Source organism: Haliaeetus albicilla, chromosome 13 (genome assembly GCF_947461875.1).
Source record: "Haliaeetus albicilla chromosome 13, bHalAlb1.1, whole genome shotgun sequence".
In the NCBI taxonomy this organism is placed as follows: Eukaryota; Metazoa; Chordata; class Aves; order Accipitriformes; family Accipitridae; genus Haliaeetus; species Haliaeetus albicilla.
Window position 1 is genome coordinate 2,188,838 of NC_091495.1, and position 16,716 is coordinate 2,205,553.

The 16,716-nt window shown below is 43.1% G+C and overlaps 1 protein-coding gene across 1 annotated transcript; it reads left to right on the forward strand.

Annotated features, from left to right (window-relative positions):
* The first annotated feature begins 196 nt into the window (after positions 1-196).
* On the forward strand, positions 197-11,665 carry POLR3F (RNA polymerase III subunit F). The gene is made up of 9 exons (XM_069799887.1): positions 197-318; positions 2,185-2,302; positions 4,400-4,467; positions 5,497-5,564; positions 6,323-6,435; positions 8,439-8,582; positions 9,336-9,443; positions 10,174-10,365; positions 10,981-11,665. Exons 1-9 carry the CDS (start codon positions 263-265, stop codon positions 11,056-11,058), a joined length of 945 nt encoding a protein of 314 aa, XP_069655988.1. The 5' UTR covers positions 197-262; the 3' UTR covers positions 11,059-11,665.
* Positions 11,666-16,716: the final 5,051 nt, after the last annotated feature.

Here is a 16,716-nt window from a genome sequence, read left to right on the forward strand (position 1 = left end):
CCCACCTCACAGCCCAGCCCTCCCCACTCGATCCCTGCTATAGAGCCCTGCCCGCCCCACTCGATCCCCCCCCCCTTCCGTTACCACAGACGCCGCGCGCCCGCCCTCGGCCCCGCCAGCGCCGCCCGCCCATTGGTCCGCGTCCCGCTGCTTAGCAACCGACCCCGTCCCCCCACCCTCCCTCCGTCGCGCGGCTCTGACGTCATCCGGCCGCGCCGGGCCCGGTTTGCCGCCGCGGCCGCCGGTGTGGGCCCGCGGCGCCATGGCGGAGGTGAAGGTGAAGCCAGAGGTCCCCGACCCCATGGATATAGAGAACAGGTGCGGGGCTGGGTGGTGCCGGGGGGCCGCCCCGGTGGGAGGAGAGGCGGTATTATGTGCGTGTGGGCGCTGGGGGAGGCTGCTGGGCGGTGAGGGCCCGTGCGGCGGGGGGAAGAGGGGGGTCTGTGGGGGGTGGCGGGGAAATGAGGGGGTGTCTGTGGGGGGTGGCAGGGAAATGAGGGGGTGTCATGGGGGGGAGGCGGCAGGGATGTGAGGGGAGTGGGGAGGGTACGGAGCGTGCTGGTGCCTTGGGGGGCGTCGGTGGAGGCCCGGGTGGTGGTCAGGGGATAGGTCCTGAAGGAGAGGCTTGCTGTTGGGGGCACCGTGTGTTTTGTGCTGGGGCTGGGTCGCGGAGGAGCGATTTGGATCGTTTAAAGAATCGCTGTCAGAGGTATTAACAAAAGTGGGTTTAATATGAATTCATAAAAGTGTGACTTAACCAAGTTCGATGGCAAGATTCGCTCTATTACTTACTGCATGGAAGAAACATACAAAGGAAAATTGAGTTAGAATCGAGCTAGAATGATTTACATGGAGACTGGAGGTGCAAAAAGGGTAAGAGAGACTGTCCTTTTGAGGCTCAAGGTTCAGAGTGGACCCCCTTGCTTTCTAAACTCCTGATGGAGCTTAGGGGCGGCTAGGTCCAACCTTAGCCCCAGACTTGGACAATGGTTTATGTCTAATGGAATTATCTATACAAAGTTTATTATAATTAATATCGAACATTGCTTTCATTAGTATTAATTAAGCATGCTATCAGTCACTTACCAAGGGTCTGTTGCGAGTAAGGCATCTTTCTGCCTTGGGTAAAGAAGGATCTTTGAGTCTCAGGTAAGGAATCTCAAACTTTGAGAGGCATCCCTGCTCAAGGGGAGAGTCACCTGGTATGCAGTCCAGTTGCAGTTCAGGGAGAACTCGAATTGGGACTCATCCAAAGATCTGTCGTTAGTAAAATGTCTCTCTGCCTCGAGGAGCAACCTTGAGAGGTGTCCCAGCTCAAGGGGAGATTGCCGCCATGCAGCCACGCTGCCTAGCAGGCAGAGCTCAAAGAAGGTTCACTTAGGATGTTGTATTTATGGAATAAAGTGCTTGGCTCATAGTCAAATTGCATACGATAGGAAAGGTATGCATCAGACTCCTTGTACCCACAGTTTTCTTTGTTCCTTGATAAACGAGTCTTGGAAAAGCCACCCGTTATTCACATGTTAATCACATGGTCGTGTTCCAAGCTCATATGTATCGATGCTCACTGTGTCACTCTGCTCCTTTGGGGGTTTCCTGGAGGAGTTCTTGGCCTGGCTACAGCTCAGGCCTTTGCCTCCTTTGGAGCCTGTACCAAACTACTGCTAGTTTGGTTAAGGGGTTGAGTGCATCCATCACAGGCTGGAAGGTGTTTAGGTGGCAGTGAGGGATGGGGTCAGGTTACCTTTGGCTGCCCTGGTGTTGAAAATTTTACAAAGGGGAATTGCAACTTTTCTGCATTAAGTTATTGGTTTCTAAATGGTATTTCATCAGTATTTGTGTTCTCTGACTAGCTAGCAATTCCTTCCCATCAGAACCTTTTGTATAATGAAACTGTACAGGGAGCTCTAAACCCATATACTTAATAATGAGAGCAACAGAAAAGTGAAATGGAGCACCATGTTCAGTGTTGTCACAGAGAGTAAACGTAGTTTGTCCAGCAGTTGCAGGGGCGTTATTTGTAAGCACAGGGATTAGATGCTAAGTTCCCTCAATAGGTATGATTGAGAAACAGTTTCCCTGAATTGTTCTTTTCCCTCTCTTCCATTCCGGCTCTAATACTGTTTGCATTTGGTTTTGGATGTAACAGAACATGATTTTAAACTTGCTTTCATCCTCCCCCAGGATTATTGAGCTGTGTCATCAGTTCCCTCACGGTATCACAGACCAGGTGATTCAAAATGATATGCCTCACATGGAAGCCCAGCAGCGAGCCATGGCAATCAACAGGCTGCTCTCAATGGTAGGGTCATCTTGTCTTCCTCATGTCACTTCAGCCAACCCGGAGCACTTTGAACACTGTCTGCATGGTAGCAACCTGTTGGGCAGGGCTAGCAAATTAATCCCTTTTGGATTTAGTGGCATTTGCCATTATGTACAGTTACCATAACACTTTTGGTTGCCATAAGCACTTATGATTGACAAAGCCTATTAAAACACACTCAACTTACTCTTTCCTTTCTGTAATACAAAGTTACCGTGAATGGGTATATCTCTGTGAGTTTCTAGGTGAGGAAGCTACCGCTGAGAAGTACCACATTTGTTTTTTGATGTGTCTAAAGTTCTTTCGTCTTCTTTTCCCTGTGCATTACTTTGTAAAGCAGAATATGATACAATGGTCTAATGTAACAGGTGCAAGTGTAGTTGCAGTGGTTCAGCAGGTGGTAAGACAGCCACAGGTGATAACCACAAGGCCCATTAATGATGGGGAATGAATTAGCTAGAGATAAAAAAATGGATGTTATCCCATGCCCTTATATATGAAGGTCTTCTCTGAACCCCTCACAAAATCCCAAGGTTGTGGATTACTCTGATAATAAGCAGATGAAACATCTCCAGGGATTTTTTGCATCTTCTCTGAATTTCCCACACTTCACTGGGCCTTTTCCTTTGCTGTATCAGGAGTCAGCCTAAGCCAGGAGCGAGAATCACTGTCAACTACTTCTGCCACATGTTCAGGAACAGACACTAGTTGTTTAGTCTTGTTGGCTCTAGTGTGGCATAAATTTGAGTGTCAGCTAAACGTTCAAGGTCTTTACAGATCAAGATTCCTTTTGGTTCCTTAGCTAGCCGCTTCATGGGCATGTGAAGTCAGGCAATAAAACAGACTGAGTGGTGCAGCAGAGAGAGCACTGTTGAAAAAGAGGGGCTTTCTCAGAAAGAGGGGTGTTGGAAAGTATCCAAACTGAGGGAGGTGTGGTGTTTGTTTTTTTTTTTAATAACGGAAACTTCTTAGCTTGGACCATACTAGGTGGCACTGGAAGTAATGTAATCTCTCTCTTCTTGGTCTTTCTGTTATAGATGTTATTTATCAATACATTGGATGTGAGCTTGTGTGTTCAGGAACTTTTGAGTGGGTTGGCCAACTTTCACAATGAGGCTTCAAAGATAGTGAAGTCTCTAGAATGTGTTTCAGGTAGATGCCTTGGGGTGTGGGGGCTGTTTGGGGAGATTTAATAAGTACCTCAGACATGGGGGAAAAACTGCAGTGAGAGCTCAGCCTTATTAAGCATCAGGTACTTCACTTAAGATAGGCTGCAAGTACTTAATCTGTAGAAGAGCATTGAAGGGGATCACCTTGAGGTGTGATCTTCAGTCAATGACATAATGCAAATCTATAAGAAGCAAGGCTGTAACTGTGGGTAAAGGATTAGCTGGCAACGAAAGAGTGAATGTTAGTGCTGTTATACACAGTTATGCTCTTGGGCTTGTCTAATTGCTTGCCTCTTCAAAATAGGAAATAAGAATTTTCCTGGCCTAGGCACAAGTGTCAAGGGGAGAACAGATGTTTTGTGTGTGAGAGATGCTGGTAATTTGTCTCTGAGAGGCACTATCAATCCTGGCTGGTGTTTATCCAGTGGTCTTTACTTAGTATAAAATAGAACTTTGCTACTGGAACTCAGAATTGTTCAAAACTTGTGCAGTAGAGCTCCAGCGTGACTTCTGGGTAGCCATGCAAATGAGTGTTTTGGTGGAAAGGGAGAGCAAAGTATACAAGAACTTGATGTCCCTCGTGCAATAGTGAAAGTTAGGAGAAATAATAGGAAGTGCATAGATGTTGTGGGAAGGGACGGGAACTGTATTTGTTATTTCTGATAGCTGATGATAAATGGATACTTGTAGGGGAAAACAAATATCCTCAAGAGTATTAGTGTACTTGTAGGGAAAAAATATCCTCAGGGGTATTATTGTTTCCAGTGGTTAGAAATGTTAGTTTTCCCTTTTCTTTATTCAGTTGACATGAAATAATGTTTTTAATTTAGAATATTACAAGATTCTTGCCATGTTCTGAAACAAGCTATTTGAAGGAAAGTAAATGCATTGTGCCCATCTCTCCTAGGGGCAGCTGGACCTTCTCAGGAGCAATGCAGGTCTCCTATATAGAATCAAAGAGTCTCAAAATGCAAGGTAAGCCTTGTGTTTGTTGGATAAATATATTTGGAACACAACTCTGCAACTCACGTGCAGCATTGTTGAGAATACACTCAGCAATGTAATATGGATTCTGTAATGTGGATGTTACAGAAAATAACTGCTTGTTTCTGGAGGGTACACGTGACTCTCCTGAGCTGATCCTGAAAACTGTTTTGGGTGTAGTGGTTTCTACTGAACAGAGGGTGCCATGGGACTACAGTTCTAACATGCTAGCAGGCTTCCTGGTCCAGATGACAGCAAAGTGATCTGTGCAAACATATATATATGCTCAGGTGAAATCCAGCTGAAGCCCGACCATACCCTCTGCAAACTGTGGTTCTGTGGTCTTCCTCACTGCTCATGTTACAGGATCAGGGCTCGTAGTTACAGCTGTCCAGGAGGCCACTTGAACTGCTACTCATACTCTTTGATTTGTTAAAATGTACCTTCAAACCATGTCTTGTGATGTTTATGTAAATCTTGAGTAAAAGATGCCTTAGACATACTTCTGGAAAGAAATACACTTCAAAATTATCCTCAGTGCAGGCGTGTCATCTTCTCTTTGAAATGCTTTAGAAAAAGATTGCTGAGTTCAGGCTTTCTCAGACCAGTGAAAAGGCATGTTTTAGAGTTGGGAGCATGCTACTATCCCTTTGTAGACGTTCTGTCTAGAGACAGATTATCCTAAATTATGCTCCGTGCTGTGTTTGACCTTCCACAGTTGTGTTAATACGTGACTCCAAATTCCCCATTGTTATGACAAGTTGAGTGACTCCCACTTAGTCACTTTTCTTTCATACTGTGCTCTTTTCTCTTTACTGTGGCTTCTCACTGGCAAGCTTGGCTTGATCCAGAGAGGTTTAGTGTTGTGTATTATATTTGCCAATGGCTGGCTTATTGTGTAGGGTTTTTTTTCCTTTGTGCATTGTTTTTTTCATTGTGCTTGTTTTCAGTTTAAGACAAATCCAACTTCTTTCAAATTTTGGACCTTTCAAAAATCTTGATGGCTCTCTTATTTTGCAGTAAAATGAAAGGCTCCGACAATCAAGAGAAGCTGGTTTACCAAATTATAGAAGATGCAGGCAACAAAGGTAGTTTAAATAAATTATAATTGTGAATGGTACTAACTCTGTTTACTTATGGAACTGTTCCTGTCCAAACTTTTAAATGCTTGTCCAGACAATACAAATATAAAATCTAGAGTCCCCATACCAGGTCTGTAGCTAATGTTCCATGTGTCCACTTTTTAAAAACCAAAGAGAAGTCTGGTTGACTTTTGGGTGGGGGCTCTTTCAGAATATTTGGAATATGAATTATGGTTATCTATGGGACTGTCAAGCTGAGGAATCCACAAAACACTCACTAATTAAAAGAAAATGTGATACCTATGTCAGATTTAATAGGTGTACTGCCAGCAGAAACCACTAGTAACTAGGCTTTCTCAGCAGTCGTTGCACACTATGGTTGAGAGATGGCAGGTAGAACTGGCTGTCATATTTTTGTTGAAGCAAACACTAGTTACCTAAAAATACAAGAACATTTCTGTGATGTATTCATGTTGGCAGTGAAATAGGGTCCACTTGTAAGAGCTCTTGGAGGAGAGATAAAGGGCAGAAGGACAGTGTGGTGGTGGTGGTATGTGTTTCTTGTTTTTTGTCAGTTGTTTTCTTTGTTCCATCCCCTTCTGTCCCTTCCCTCCCTTCTGCCAGGAGTGGTAGTATCGAGGATACATCCTATGGTTGGCAAGTGAGTCAAGCAATGTTGTGATGTGACTTTTGGTTTGTGAGTATGAACAGAAACAAATGGTTTCTTCTGTTCATTTCTGTTCACTTCTGTGATTTTTAAACAGGTATTTGGAGCAGGGATATTAGATACAAAAGTAATTTGCCTTTAACGGAGATCAATAAGATACTGAAAAACTTGGAAAGCAAGAAACTAATTAAAGCAGTTAAATCTGTGGCAGTGAGTATTTTGTAACTTTTTTTTAACAATTTCAAATGTTTGCTGCATGCTGTGTATGCTTGAACAGGGGACTGGGAGCAGAGAAACCTCGTTCTGCCTCTAGCTATCTCACTGACTATGCACCAGTGTTTGACTCTCTGCCTTTAGTGTGCAGGTTTGAGGTGCTACAGATACGAGAGGCTATAAAATGTTTATTAAATAATCAACATACTACTAACAAACTGATTAATAATCCAATTAATAAACACATCACTATTAATATACAGTTTTATTTCTCTTCCAACCACTACTAATTGCACACCATTACTATCAAATTGCAGTTCTAGTTCTTGTCATTCTTTATTGCACACAGCTGTTATAGTTCTGTTACCCTGCACAAACCTCTTGCACTGCTTACTACTAATCTGCAGTTCTGTCACCATTTTCTCTGCACTTCCATACCTAGTGTTTAGGACATAAACCTAGGGAAGAGTCTGGTGCATTTCCCTCCAGCATCCCAATGCGCTTGGGTGCACAGGCCAGCTTCTCTGCTGTCCGTACGCATCCTCACTCCTGCTGTCTGCAGATCCTGCCCTCTCTTGTTCTCTGATTTTTATACCTTATTCTCCTTTTTTGTTTCTTAACACTCTTCTGCTACCCTTTTCTCCTATCTCCACTCAAAGCAAAACGTGCTCGTAATTACTTTTTCTCCGTTGGTCTCAATGTTGCTGTACCACAACTTGGTATTTCTGGTACTGAAGCAATCTCAGCCTTTTATACGGGACTAGTGGTATGGTTACCTAGCTGCAAGTGACCTTGCAAGGTTCCTCTCCCCCGGAGATCCTGAAACTCCCTTCAGTTATCTGGTTCGTACTGGATTTGTACTGTTTACTTTAAACAATTTCTAAGACGTTTGATTCTGTCTTAGTCTTCATTCCTTTACTTTGTTCCAGTTACTCAAGTACTTATTTATCTTCTGTGCAAATAGTCCACGTACCAGAGTAGGGCTTACACTTTTCCATGCTTTTTCTTACACTGTTACAATGCTCATGCAGGATCCTGCTCTCCCTCACCTGCTTAATTACAAATCATTGACATTAGCATGTTCTTTGGACACTCTCCTGGTTTTCAGCAGAGATTCTGTCTTGTGGCAGGGCCTGGAACACCAGGAAGACCACTTGCTTGTGAACTCTTGGAAGTTTTATGTTGTGTGCCTTTTATATGTGCCAGTCTCATCTGCACCATGGAGGCAATACCTTGGCTTGCATGTGTGTGTTTTTTGGGGGGGCAGGGTGGAGTGAGAGGTGAGGGTAACTTCCTAAATAAAAATAAAACGGAGATAAAGAAGTTGGACATAGAGAAGCAGTAGCTTTTTCATGTTCTTGTGAGAGGTGCTGGCTTCATCTAGTCATACAGGGGATGTAATGTTGCTAAAATTGCTTCAGTGGTTGCTGAGTAGTCCTTTGGATGACCATTGTCCTTTGACTGACTACTAATATCAGGACTGAAGCAGCATTCACATTCACCTCATCTAGGTGTGGCAGTAAGGAGTGGGCTCGCAAGGGTTAACTTTAGCTGCAGGGTTTAATCATGTAAGGATCCTCCTATCGTCAGTGTGTGGGATGAATGCTGCAGAAACAGTTGAAAGCTTCTCCGTTAAGTTTGTCTTTGCTGTGTTCTAAAGATCCTTTCCTGCCCTCCTTCGACTGTGGAGGGAGATTAGAGGCACTAGGCTAAAATTAAACTCAGATCTTCAGTGAGGTTTGTATTGTGTGCACGTTGTTAGTAGGATTCTCTCTTCTAACACTATGTTATAAAATGATTAGGAATCCAAATGTATTGATCTTCTCTTTATCTCCATGTTACCTGAGGGTCAAAGATGTTAAGGATAGCTCGAGTCAGCTGGATTACTGTGCCCTAGCTTTTAGGAATAATAAACTATCTCTTTTGCAGATATCTTCTTAAATCTTCCTTTCTTAAGGAAGACTTTCAGCTGTTAAGAGCTGTGCACTTTTCTCTAACAGGCATCCAAGAAGAAGGTGTATATGCTATATAACCTGCAGCCTGACCAGTCAGTGACTGGTGGGGCTTGGTACAGTGACCAAGACTTTGAGTCTGAATTTGTGGAGGTGTTAAATCAACAGTGTTTTAAATTTCTGCAGAGTAAGGTGAGTGCGACTACTAAAGTCACCTTCTATTTGTTTTGTGCAAGTAATTATTTTCTTTATAAAACCAGTGACAGGCAAGGCTTAAGTTTTCCATAGTGTTTTCTCTAAGTGTTGGCAATTGTTATAATTGGATTGGCAAATTTGTACTGGATGGTATTTGTCACAGCAAGTGTGATGGTGTTGCATTTTAATAATGCATATTTTCGCACCCTGTACAGGGAGTGAAGCCTTCCGTCTCCAAGGTCCAATGACAAACTAGGCAGCAAAGAACACAGGATGAAAAAACCTAGCAAAAGTCACTGTTTTCCCTGCAGATCTCCTAATTTCTGTGAGGGTGGAAGGCAATAGTCAGTCAGCTCTGCCTAAAAGACAATTTTCTCTAGTATAACTTCAGGAGAAGCCTGCTGTCCATTAAATAAGTCCTATGCAGATTGCAGCATTTCTCTATTTCATTAAAATGTATTTTAACTGGCTCTAGATAGAGCAGAAACTTCTTTTGTGTCAAAAAACACCAGATGCTAATATTCCTTCATATTAATCTATGTCATATTTAGTGTAAAACTATGTTTGGTTGTGCACTGCATTGTCTCACATGCATCAGTCTTAAGGACATAGCTTTAAGTGCTAAATAAAAAACATGTTCCAGAAATGGTTTGGAAATCAGCTTTTATACTTCAGCCTGCCTGAAACTGAACCACGAAGGAGACTCATGGCAGTGAGTACTGACTATAACTCATCTTTGCTTTTTCTTAGGCAGAAGCAGCTCGAGAGAGCAAACAGAACCCCATGATACAGAGGAACAGCTCATTTGCCTCATCCCATGAGGTGTGGAAATATATCTGTGAACTGGGCATCAGTAAGGTCAGAATAGATTCATCTTACTACTCTCAAAATTCTCAGTGCATGACTAGCTGCAACAGTTGGGTCCTGCAAATTTGGCGAGGGTCCGTTTAGTACTTTAGTATCCTACAGTTACTGTACTGGAAGTGGGCTTTGCTGCTTTATTGCTTTTTGAAGAGCGTCCTCAGTGCTGCATGAGATTTCAGGATAGTTTGTACATGTGGGTTTTCAAAGATGTATAAAAGAATTAGCATTCACATCCTTGTTGATGGAAACTGGAGTGAGTTTTCCTTTAACAGTCTCAACCGGTTTATGTTTCATAATTTCTCTCAAGTTAGCCTATGTACTTCAAGCAGGTTTAGAGAAGGAAAAAACCCCTGCAATTATTGGTCACCATCAACAGGCATAGCTTCAGCAGTCTTGTCTTTTTCTTCTTTCATGATTATTTTCCTGTAAAACTGGAAATGTATCATGCTAGGATGATGTAGACACTTGAGGTGCGTAGAGAAGTTCTTTTGGGGAAGCCAAGGCTAGCGTAATCCAGAAGTGTTTGGGAGGTAGGAGGTGTTGGTATTTGCTTTGCTTTTTTTTATCTGTACAACCCCATGAGGTGCCTAGCGAGAGCAGTGCCTTTATCTGGGCTACGTTAGAACTCTAAGGATTTGTTTCTCATGGTGTTTGCTCATTTCCTCCTTGCAGGACTTATTAGCGTGTGTCTTTCCGAATATTTATTTTAAAAATTGTTTCTTAGGTTGAGTTGTCAATGGAAGACATTGAAACCATTTTAAATACACTAATATATGATGGAAAAGTGGAGATGACTATTATTGCTGCAAAGGAAGGGACGGTAGGCAGTGTGGATGGACAGATGAAGTTGTACAGAGCTGTTAGTCCTCTCATACAACCCACTGGATTAGTCAGGACGCCCTGTGGACTCTGCCCTGTAAGTAACTAATTCTGAATATGACTAGGCGGGTGCATGCAAATTTTGAATACAATCCTGCAAATGGCCAGCCAGTACATTGCAAGGTTATGCCTGTGAGTGATCCTCATGGCTTTCTAAACCAACTATGCTTATGAGTGTTATCTGTGATGCCTTAGCTATGGTGTAAGAGGCAGGTTTTTTAGTTTTGACCAGGATGTTTCCCACTTATATCCTGCTTCTTTACTGGACTGTATGTGAAAGGGTGTGGTCAAGTTTAGCCTGTTTCAAATTATTCTATTTTCTGATCTCAAGTTTGCCTATTTATGTTTTTTAACAAGCTAACTTATTTCTGCCTAGCTTTGGTCTCTCCTGCTTAGATTGTAAACTGATATGTAGGTAAAACTTGCCAATGTGTCCATTTGCATCATTTACTATAGTGGGGTCTGTTTTGCTTTGTTGTGCTCATGTTACTGTTCCTCAGAGCTGGCACTGGACTTAGTAGATTTTGGCCTCTGTTAGACTACTGCTTTTCTACTGGGGAAGGAGCAGAGAGCAGAAGACATGTGAGCATGTTACTTCCAGTGAGATCGTGCTTGCTGTATATAATTACTGACATAGGGCTTTCTTTTGCAGGTTTTTGATGATTGCCATGAAGGTGGTGAGATTTCTCCATCAAACTGTATTTATATGACAGAGTGGCTGGAATTTTAAAGTGAAAGAAAACTGTAAACTGGGTTCGTGCTTCACAGCCAAGGTGACAAAGCAGCTTGCTTTTTTAAAAGTGAACTTCTAAATTTGTGAGCAACTTCAGGACATGGAGTGACTTTGGTTTTAATGAAACATAAAGCAGCAACATATCAGTTGCGTTAGCAGTCCTGTGAGTGGACTGGAAGTAGAGTCAGCACTGAAGATTAAGGCTGAAGTAGAAACATAAATCCATTCTTGTACCAAAAATTGGTTGTGTGACTTGAAAAGTGCCATAGAACAGCTGGGTGGTGATGCATTGCTTCCAAGGATTGTGTCGAGTACTCCACAGATGCTTATTCTGAATGAGAGAAAGTAAGTCATTAGCTGATCAGAAAAACTTGCTAATGAGTGCTGCCAAGAATGAGATCCCAAACTTTGCTTTCAGACTAGTGCTACTGGTGGGTGCTTAAGCTGTAAAGCTGACACTTTTCTCCCATGATAGTTACCATCTAATTGAAGACTAAGAATCTGATGTGGGAAAGATCCTAAATATATCAAACAGAACTCATTGATTCTTTATTATCTTTCTTACCTACTAATTTATCATTAAAACCCTGATTTTTCTCATGTACATCTGTGCTTCATTTCCTCCATTGCTGCCATTCCCTGGTGATGCATCCATTGTATTTATTCCTTCATCTGACAGCTACAAGATCATCATCAAATCTGTGTTGGTGTGTTCTGGCAGCTACATTGCATACGTGGATATGTCAGCTGAAATTTTGAGTAGAAGTATTCTGGGAAGATATGTTTTCCAGAAGAGAGAGTTCCTCTGGTCTGATGGTACAGGGAAAATTTTTATAGATTATCTGAATACCCTCAGGGTTGAGAAAGATGCCAGTGACAGTTGTTTGTACATAAATATGGCCTCTGGCCTTGATTTGTGATCTGAGAAAGGCATGGTACTGGCACATCATCAGAAAGCTCAATCTTCTTTTCCTGTGATGTGGAGCCAATTTGTGTTTCTCATAAGTGTGACCTCCCTGGCTCCTTCTCTGTGTGACTCTGGACTGATGAATTTGCAATAATGTATAGACTGTGGTGTTATCAGCCTCATGCCCAGGGTATGCCAGGCCATGGACCTCTTGAGAGAGCTGTGTCTAGTTTCCTCTGGCTATTGCTGTCCATCTGGCAGTATTAGAGGGGCGATACTGCCTTTGGAAAATGTGGGTTCAAATCCCACTTGGGAAGTAAACAGATTTTTGTATCGACTAGTTAGTTACTGCACCTCTTCCTTAACCTATAATCAAGCAACCTCTAGGGGAAAAAAAAATTCAGCTCCTTTTTAATAAAAATATTGTGCATATATGGTACAGCCAGCATTTCCACCATCCAGAGTTAACAAACGGCTGGCAGAGCTAGACATACTAGCAGACAGAGCAGTATAGACACAAGAACTGTGCAGAGACAGTCTGGTCCTGGTACAACTTCCTACCTGTGGCTTATTGTGCTGTGTCCAGGCTGGATCTCTACACAACTAGTCAGTATCTTCATGACAGCCTCCCAGCACTGGAAAACAATTAGCGGGTCAAGCACAACACTGGACCTGTTGCATCTAGCTATTTTCAAGATTGCACCTCTGAAAATAAACCTTCCTGGACACTGTTGGGAGGGCAATGGTCAAGCACCTCTACAGCTAACTTATCAGCCACCAGGTAATCTGACCATGAGTAGTAAACAGTAGGCCAACACAGTGACATTTGGGGAGACAGTTTACCTAATAAGGGTAGAAGACTTTACATCAGCTATTTCAATACAGCAGTCTGGATCATGTACGAAATGTTCAAATCTTGCTCAATTCCCCTTTTCCTACTTGTAGTGTGGGTCATGGACAGAAGGCTAATGGTGGTAAGTGCTGTACAAAGAATAAAAAAAATATGGCTCCTGTCCCATACAGGGAGGGTATAGATACAGAGGCAAAGGCTCCTTGTTGGGGAGCAGCTAGGCATGCTGTCTCTGGAGCAAACAACGAGTACTGATACGCTGGCGTGTCCATGGTAGGAGTTTGATTGTATTAGCTAGTGTGAGCACCCATAGCCGGCTCTTTCTTTTGTTGCAGTGTTGTCTCAAGGTGACAGGGATGCATATCTCTACAGAGGCAGAAGAGCTCTTACAAAAGAGATGTGGGAGTGAAATGATCAGATGTTTGTTCTTTCTCTGCCCCCTTTAACCACTGAAGCCTGGGGAAAATGCTGCTCGCTTCACTGGAGGGAGCCTTAACCTCAGCTTCAGACATCCGTTATGTCGTCAAAGGTAATTTCATTGAAGTGTGGGGCTGGCATTGCCTTTGTCCTCCTGCATTCAAAGAGGACTTAACACAATGGGGTCCTGAATCCTGCTGCTGCAGAGATAACACAGTGTTTGTGCTCTACTGCAGCTAGAAGATAGCTTTCAGGGAAACAACATGTCTTTATCATGCAGGTATGTTGCTTTATGCAGTATAACCAGATTCATTGGCAATAAGAAAAAGGAGAGCAAGCTTGTCTTCAGTGAACAGCTTGAGGAATTAGAAGGCTGGTTTATTAAGCTCTTTAAATTCTGGCTCATTTGTATTGGGTTTATCTGGTTTAGATGACCTTTGTGGTCTCTGAAGCTTCTTAGTGTTGCAGCTTGTCCTTCTCAAATACGGAAAAAACCCCATGCCTATAGAGAAAAGTAGAGCAATTTCACTTTCCTGTCTGTAAAACACAAATCTGTGTGATCTGTTTCTAAATGAATTAGAGAAATGATCTGTCACTCTGGTTCTTCATGAACCTGGCTACTTTATCAGTCTGTAATTCTTTTTTAAAAAGGGAGTAAGTGCTAAAAGGTGACATTAATAGTCTTCCCCCCCCCCCCCCCCCCGAGTTTCTTCAGTCTTCTCTTCAACCTGCCAAAGCTGTCCCTTTTACAAACTGGTATGAAATGTAATGTTTTGAGGAAGCTACAGTATTAGCTCCAGTACTGAATATGAAAACACTTATGTGTAGAAAGCTGAGAGCTGAAGTTAACCCTCAAAACATGGATGAGCACTTAGAAGCCTGATCTGCTCATTTCTTTATGCAAGCCTCATACAGCAGGTCGCAGGCCAGCTGCTGCAGGACCAGGAGGTACCTGCCGGGTCAGAAAGCTCATCCCCGGTTTTGTGAACCTAGCAGGCTGTTCTGAGTGGTTTCCTCACTAGTGGTGATGACTGTCCGATGGCAAGTTGGAGTGTGGTCACACCTAAATGCCATTTTCACATGGAATCAAGCACAAGATTGCTTTTTATTTCCAAGAGAAACATTAACTGCAGTACCAGGCTGTATTGTGAACTGAGGGAGAGTACAGTTAGGAGGTACTGTTTAACGTGTCTAGCCTTTACAGTCCAAAGTCTAAAACATTAACATTAATGGCAAACTTGAAGCTTTGATAGTGAAAACATTTACGCCGTGGCCGAGTGGCTCTGCGGTTTTTCCTGCTTTTGGGGTTTTTTTGTTTTTATTTACTCTGATTATAACACTGGCCCCTGTAGGAGGTGTGAAGCGTGATGGTGGTTCATCTGGTGCTGCTCGAGTGCCATCTTCTGTCTTGTCCTGGTATGGCTACCCCAGGGCTCAGGAAAGGAAAAAGAAAGCTCTTAAACCCTGCTCTGCCTCCATGTGCAGAGCAGTTTTGGGGAAGAAACAACAGTGAGTGGGGGCAGCTGGGTCTCCTATTGCTGCCAAACACTTCATGCTTTGAAACAGAGTATAGACACCTTAAACAGGGCTGTCCTCCGCCACACACAGACCACCTTCACCTCTTGCTTTACGTGGCTGGGACTTTCTATCACTTCATCTGTGAGAAATGGGTGGTCAGGCCCTCAGGTGTGCTGAGCCCAGCTTAGCCTGCAGCCTGGAGGGGACAAAAAGGTCCTGTGAGAAGCTCCATGGATGGTGTCCAAATTCTTGTTGAAAATGCTCACTTCCTCCCTGAGAAAGTTAATTCTTGCACTTCCGCACTCTTCAAGAGATCCTGGGGGGGGGCGGGGAGGAGGGGAACCTGAGCTCAAAGCATTCCCCTCTTTCAGTTGTTAAACACAAAACAAGTTGGGGCTTATGTAGGTAGCCTGGTTTATTTTCCCCTCTGTCTTGCTTTTTGAGCAAGCTTGTGATTTTTCCAGGAAAACAGAATGGGAAAGCTTTTATTTCAGTTCTTTGGTATAGAAACATAGGGCTTTAGGATTTTGCGCCTCTTGCAATCTCACAATAGTTGTTTAATGTTTTAATTAACCTAATGCTAGTAGGGTGGGTACAGCATGGCATTGAAGCCCTGAGTCCCAGTAAGGCGCTGTGCTTTTCTTTTGAGACATGGCGATGTGAGGAAGATGTAAAATGAAGGATAAACTAGCAACTCCAGAAGAGCAGATTTGCTTTGCCTCTTACTGATATTGCTTGGAGAGCAACTCCTGGGTCTGAGGATGTTAACAATAGTGCTAAAGTAATTTGAATTTTATTTACTTTAGCATATAAGCATAGATAGCATTCTTCTACTTTTTTATTCCTACTGAATTTGTGATCTTTCTGCTTATGTTCAGATTTCATACTAGCAAATTTAACACCTGCAGAGCACACAACTTGCCTTATGTCAAGAAGCTGGGAAGGCAATTTTAATGTTCAACTCAGACAGCGTCTCATTTTGCTTTACTTTGGACCTGGAACATTGCTCTCCACTGTTACATGTTCCAGTAGACAATATACCTTTTCTGCCCTCGGAAGAAGGAAGGAACAGCTCTTGGTTAAAGCAGTTTCCTCAAGCATTCCCTGGATAATGCCAATCTCCCTGTGGAATTCAGTGTTCTGACAATGGCCCCATCTGTGTACTTTTGCAGTTCTGCTCTATATCTAGCAGCCAATTCCTTCTGTCCCTTCCAGGGAAGGGAAGGAGTGCCGATAGATCCAAACTACAGTAGCCCAATGGCAGTTTCATTGGATCATCTTCCACTGCCAGGGTCTGTTGAAGCATCTTGAGGGGCACAGAGTTGAAAACGTTGCCCTTCTCTCCTCAATGGCTTGTTTAACTTCTTGCTATTTCTAGTGTAAACAAACTCTTAGCACAGACTGCAAACTGGGAGCAGTTACAGATTTTTACAGGTGCTTGAAAGCTGAGGAGATATTACCCCCCTCCCCTTTTTTTTAATAGCCAAGCATTCCATCGTAGACTGTACAGTAACATTTAAAACATATTTATATACCTAATTGCTTGTTATATGTCAAAGTTGGCCCCATTTCCTATGCATGGTCTTACCAAAACCTTCATATAGCTAAGAAAAGTGTAAGATGTGTCCCATATAGAGTAGAAAGAAAGAACATCACCCTGCAGCTGCTCACAACAGAGAGCCTCTACAAGTAATCTAAGCCTCATGGTCTGGCCAGCTTTTATGTTTCTTGTGCTAGTTAACTGGAGGGAGGCAATGTCACCGGTATCAGTAGATCTCCATACCACTGGCTCTCTTGGGTTTTTTTCATCTGCCGTATCGGAGGTGTAGGCAGACACCAACATGATAACTGGGTGAGTTCTGACATACGTGAGAAAAATGTGAGCCTGGTGATCAAACCTGCATAGAGGACCACGCTGCTGTGCAGCATTTCAAACATCTTGCTCCTGTTGTTTTAAGCTGAG

Coding starts and splice junctions, on each gene's coding strand:
- POLR3F (XM_069799887.1), top strand. CDS start 263: ATGGCGGAGGTGAAGGTGAAGCCAGAGGTCCCCGACCCCATGGATATA. Junction 5,565..6,322: donor AGAAGATGCAGGCAACAAAG/GTAGTTTAAATA, acceptor ATTTTTAAACAG/GTATTTGGAGCAGGGATATT. Junction 9,444..10,173: donor GTGAACTGGGCATCAGTAAG/GTCAGAATAGAT, acceptor ATTGTTTCTTAG/GTTGAGTTGTCAATGGAAGA.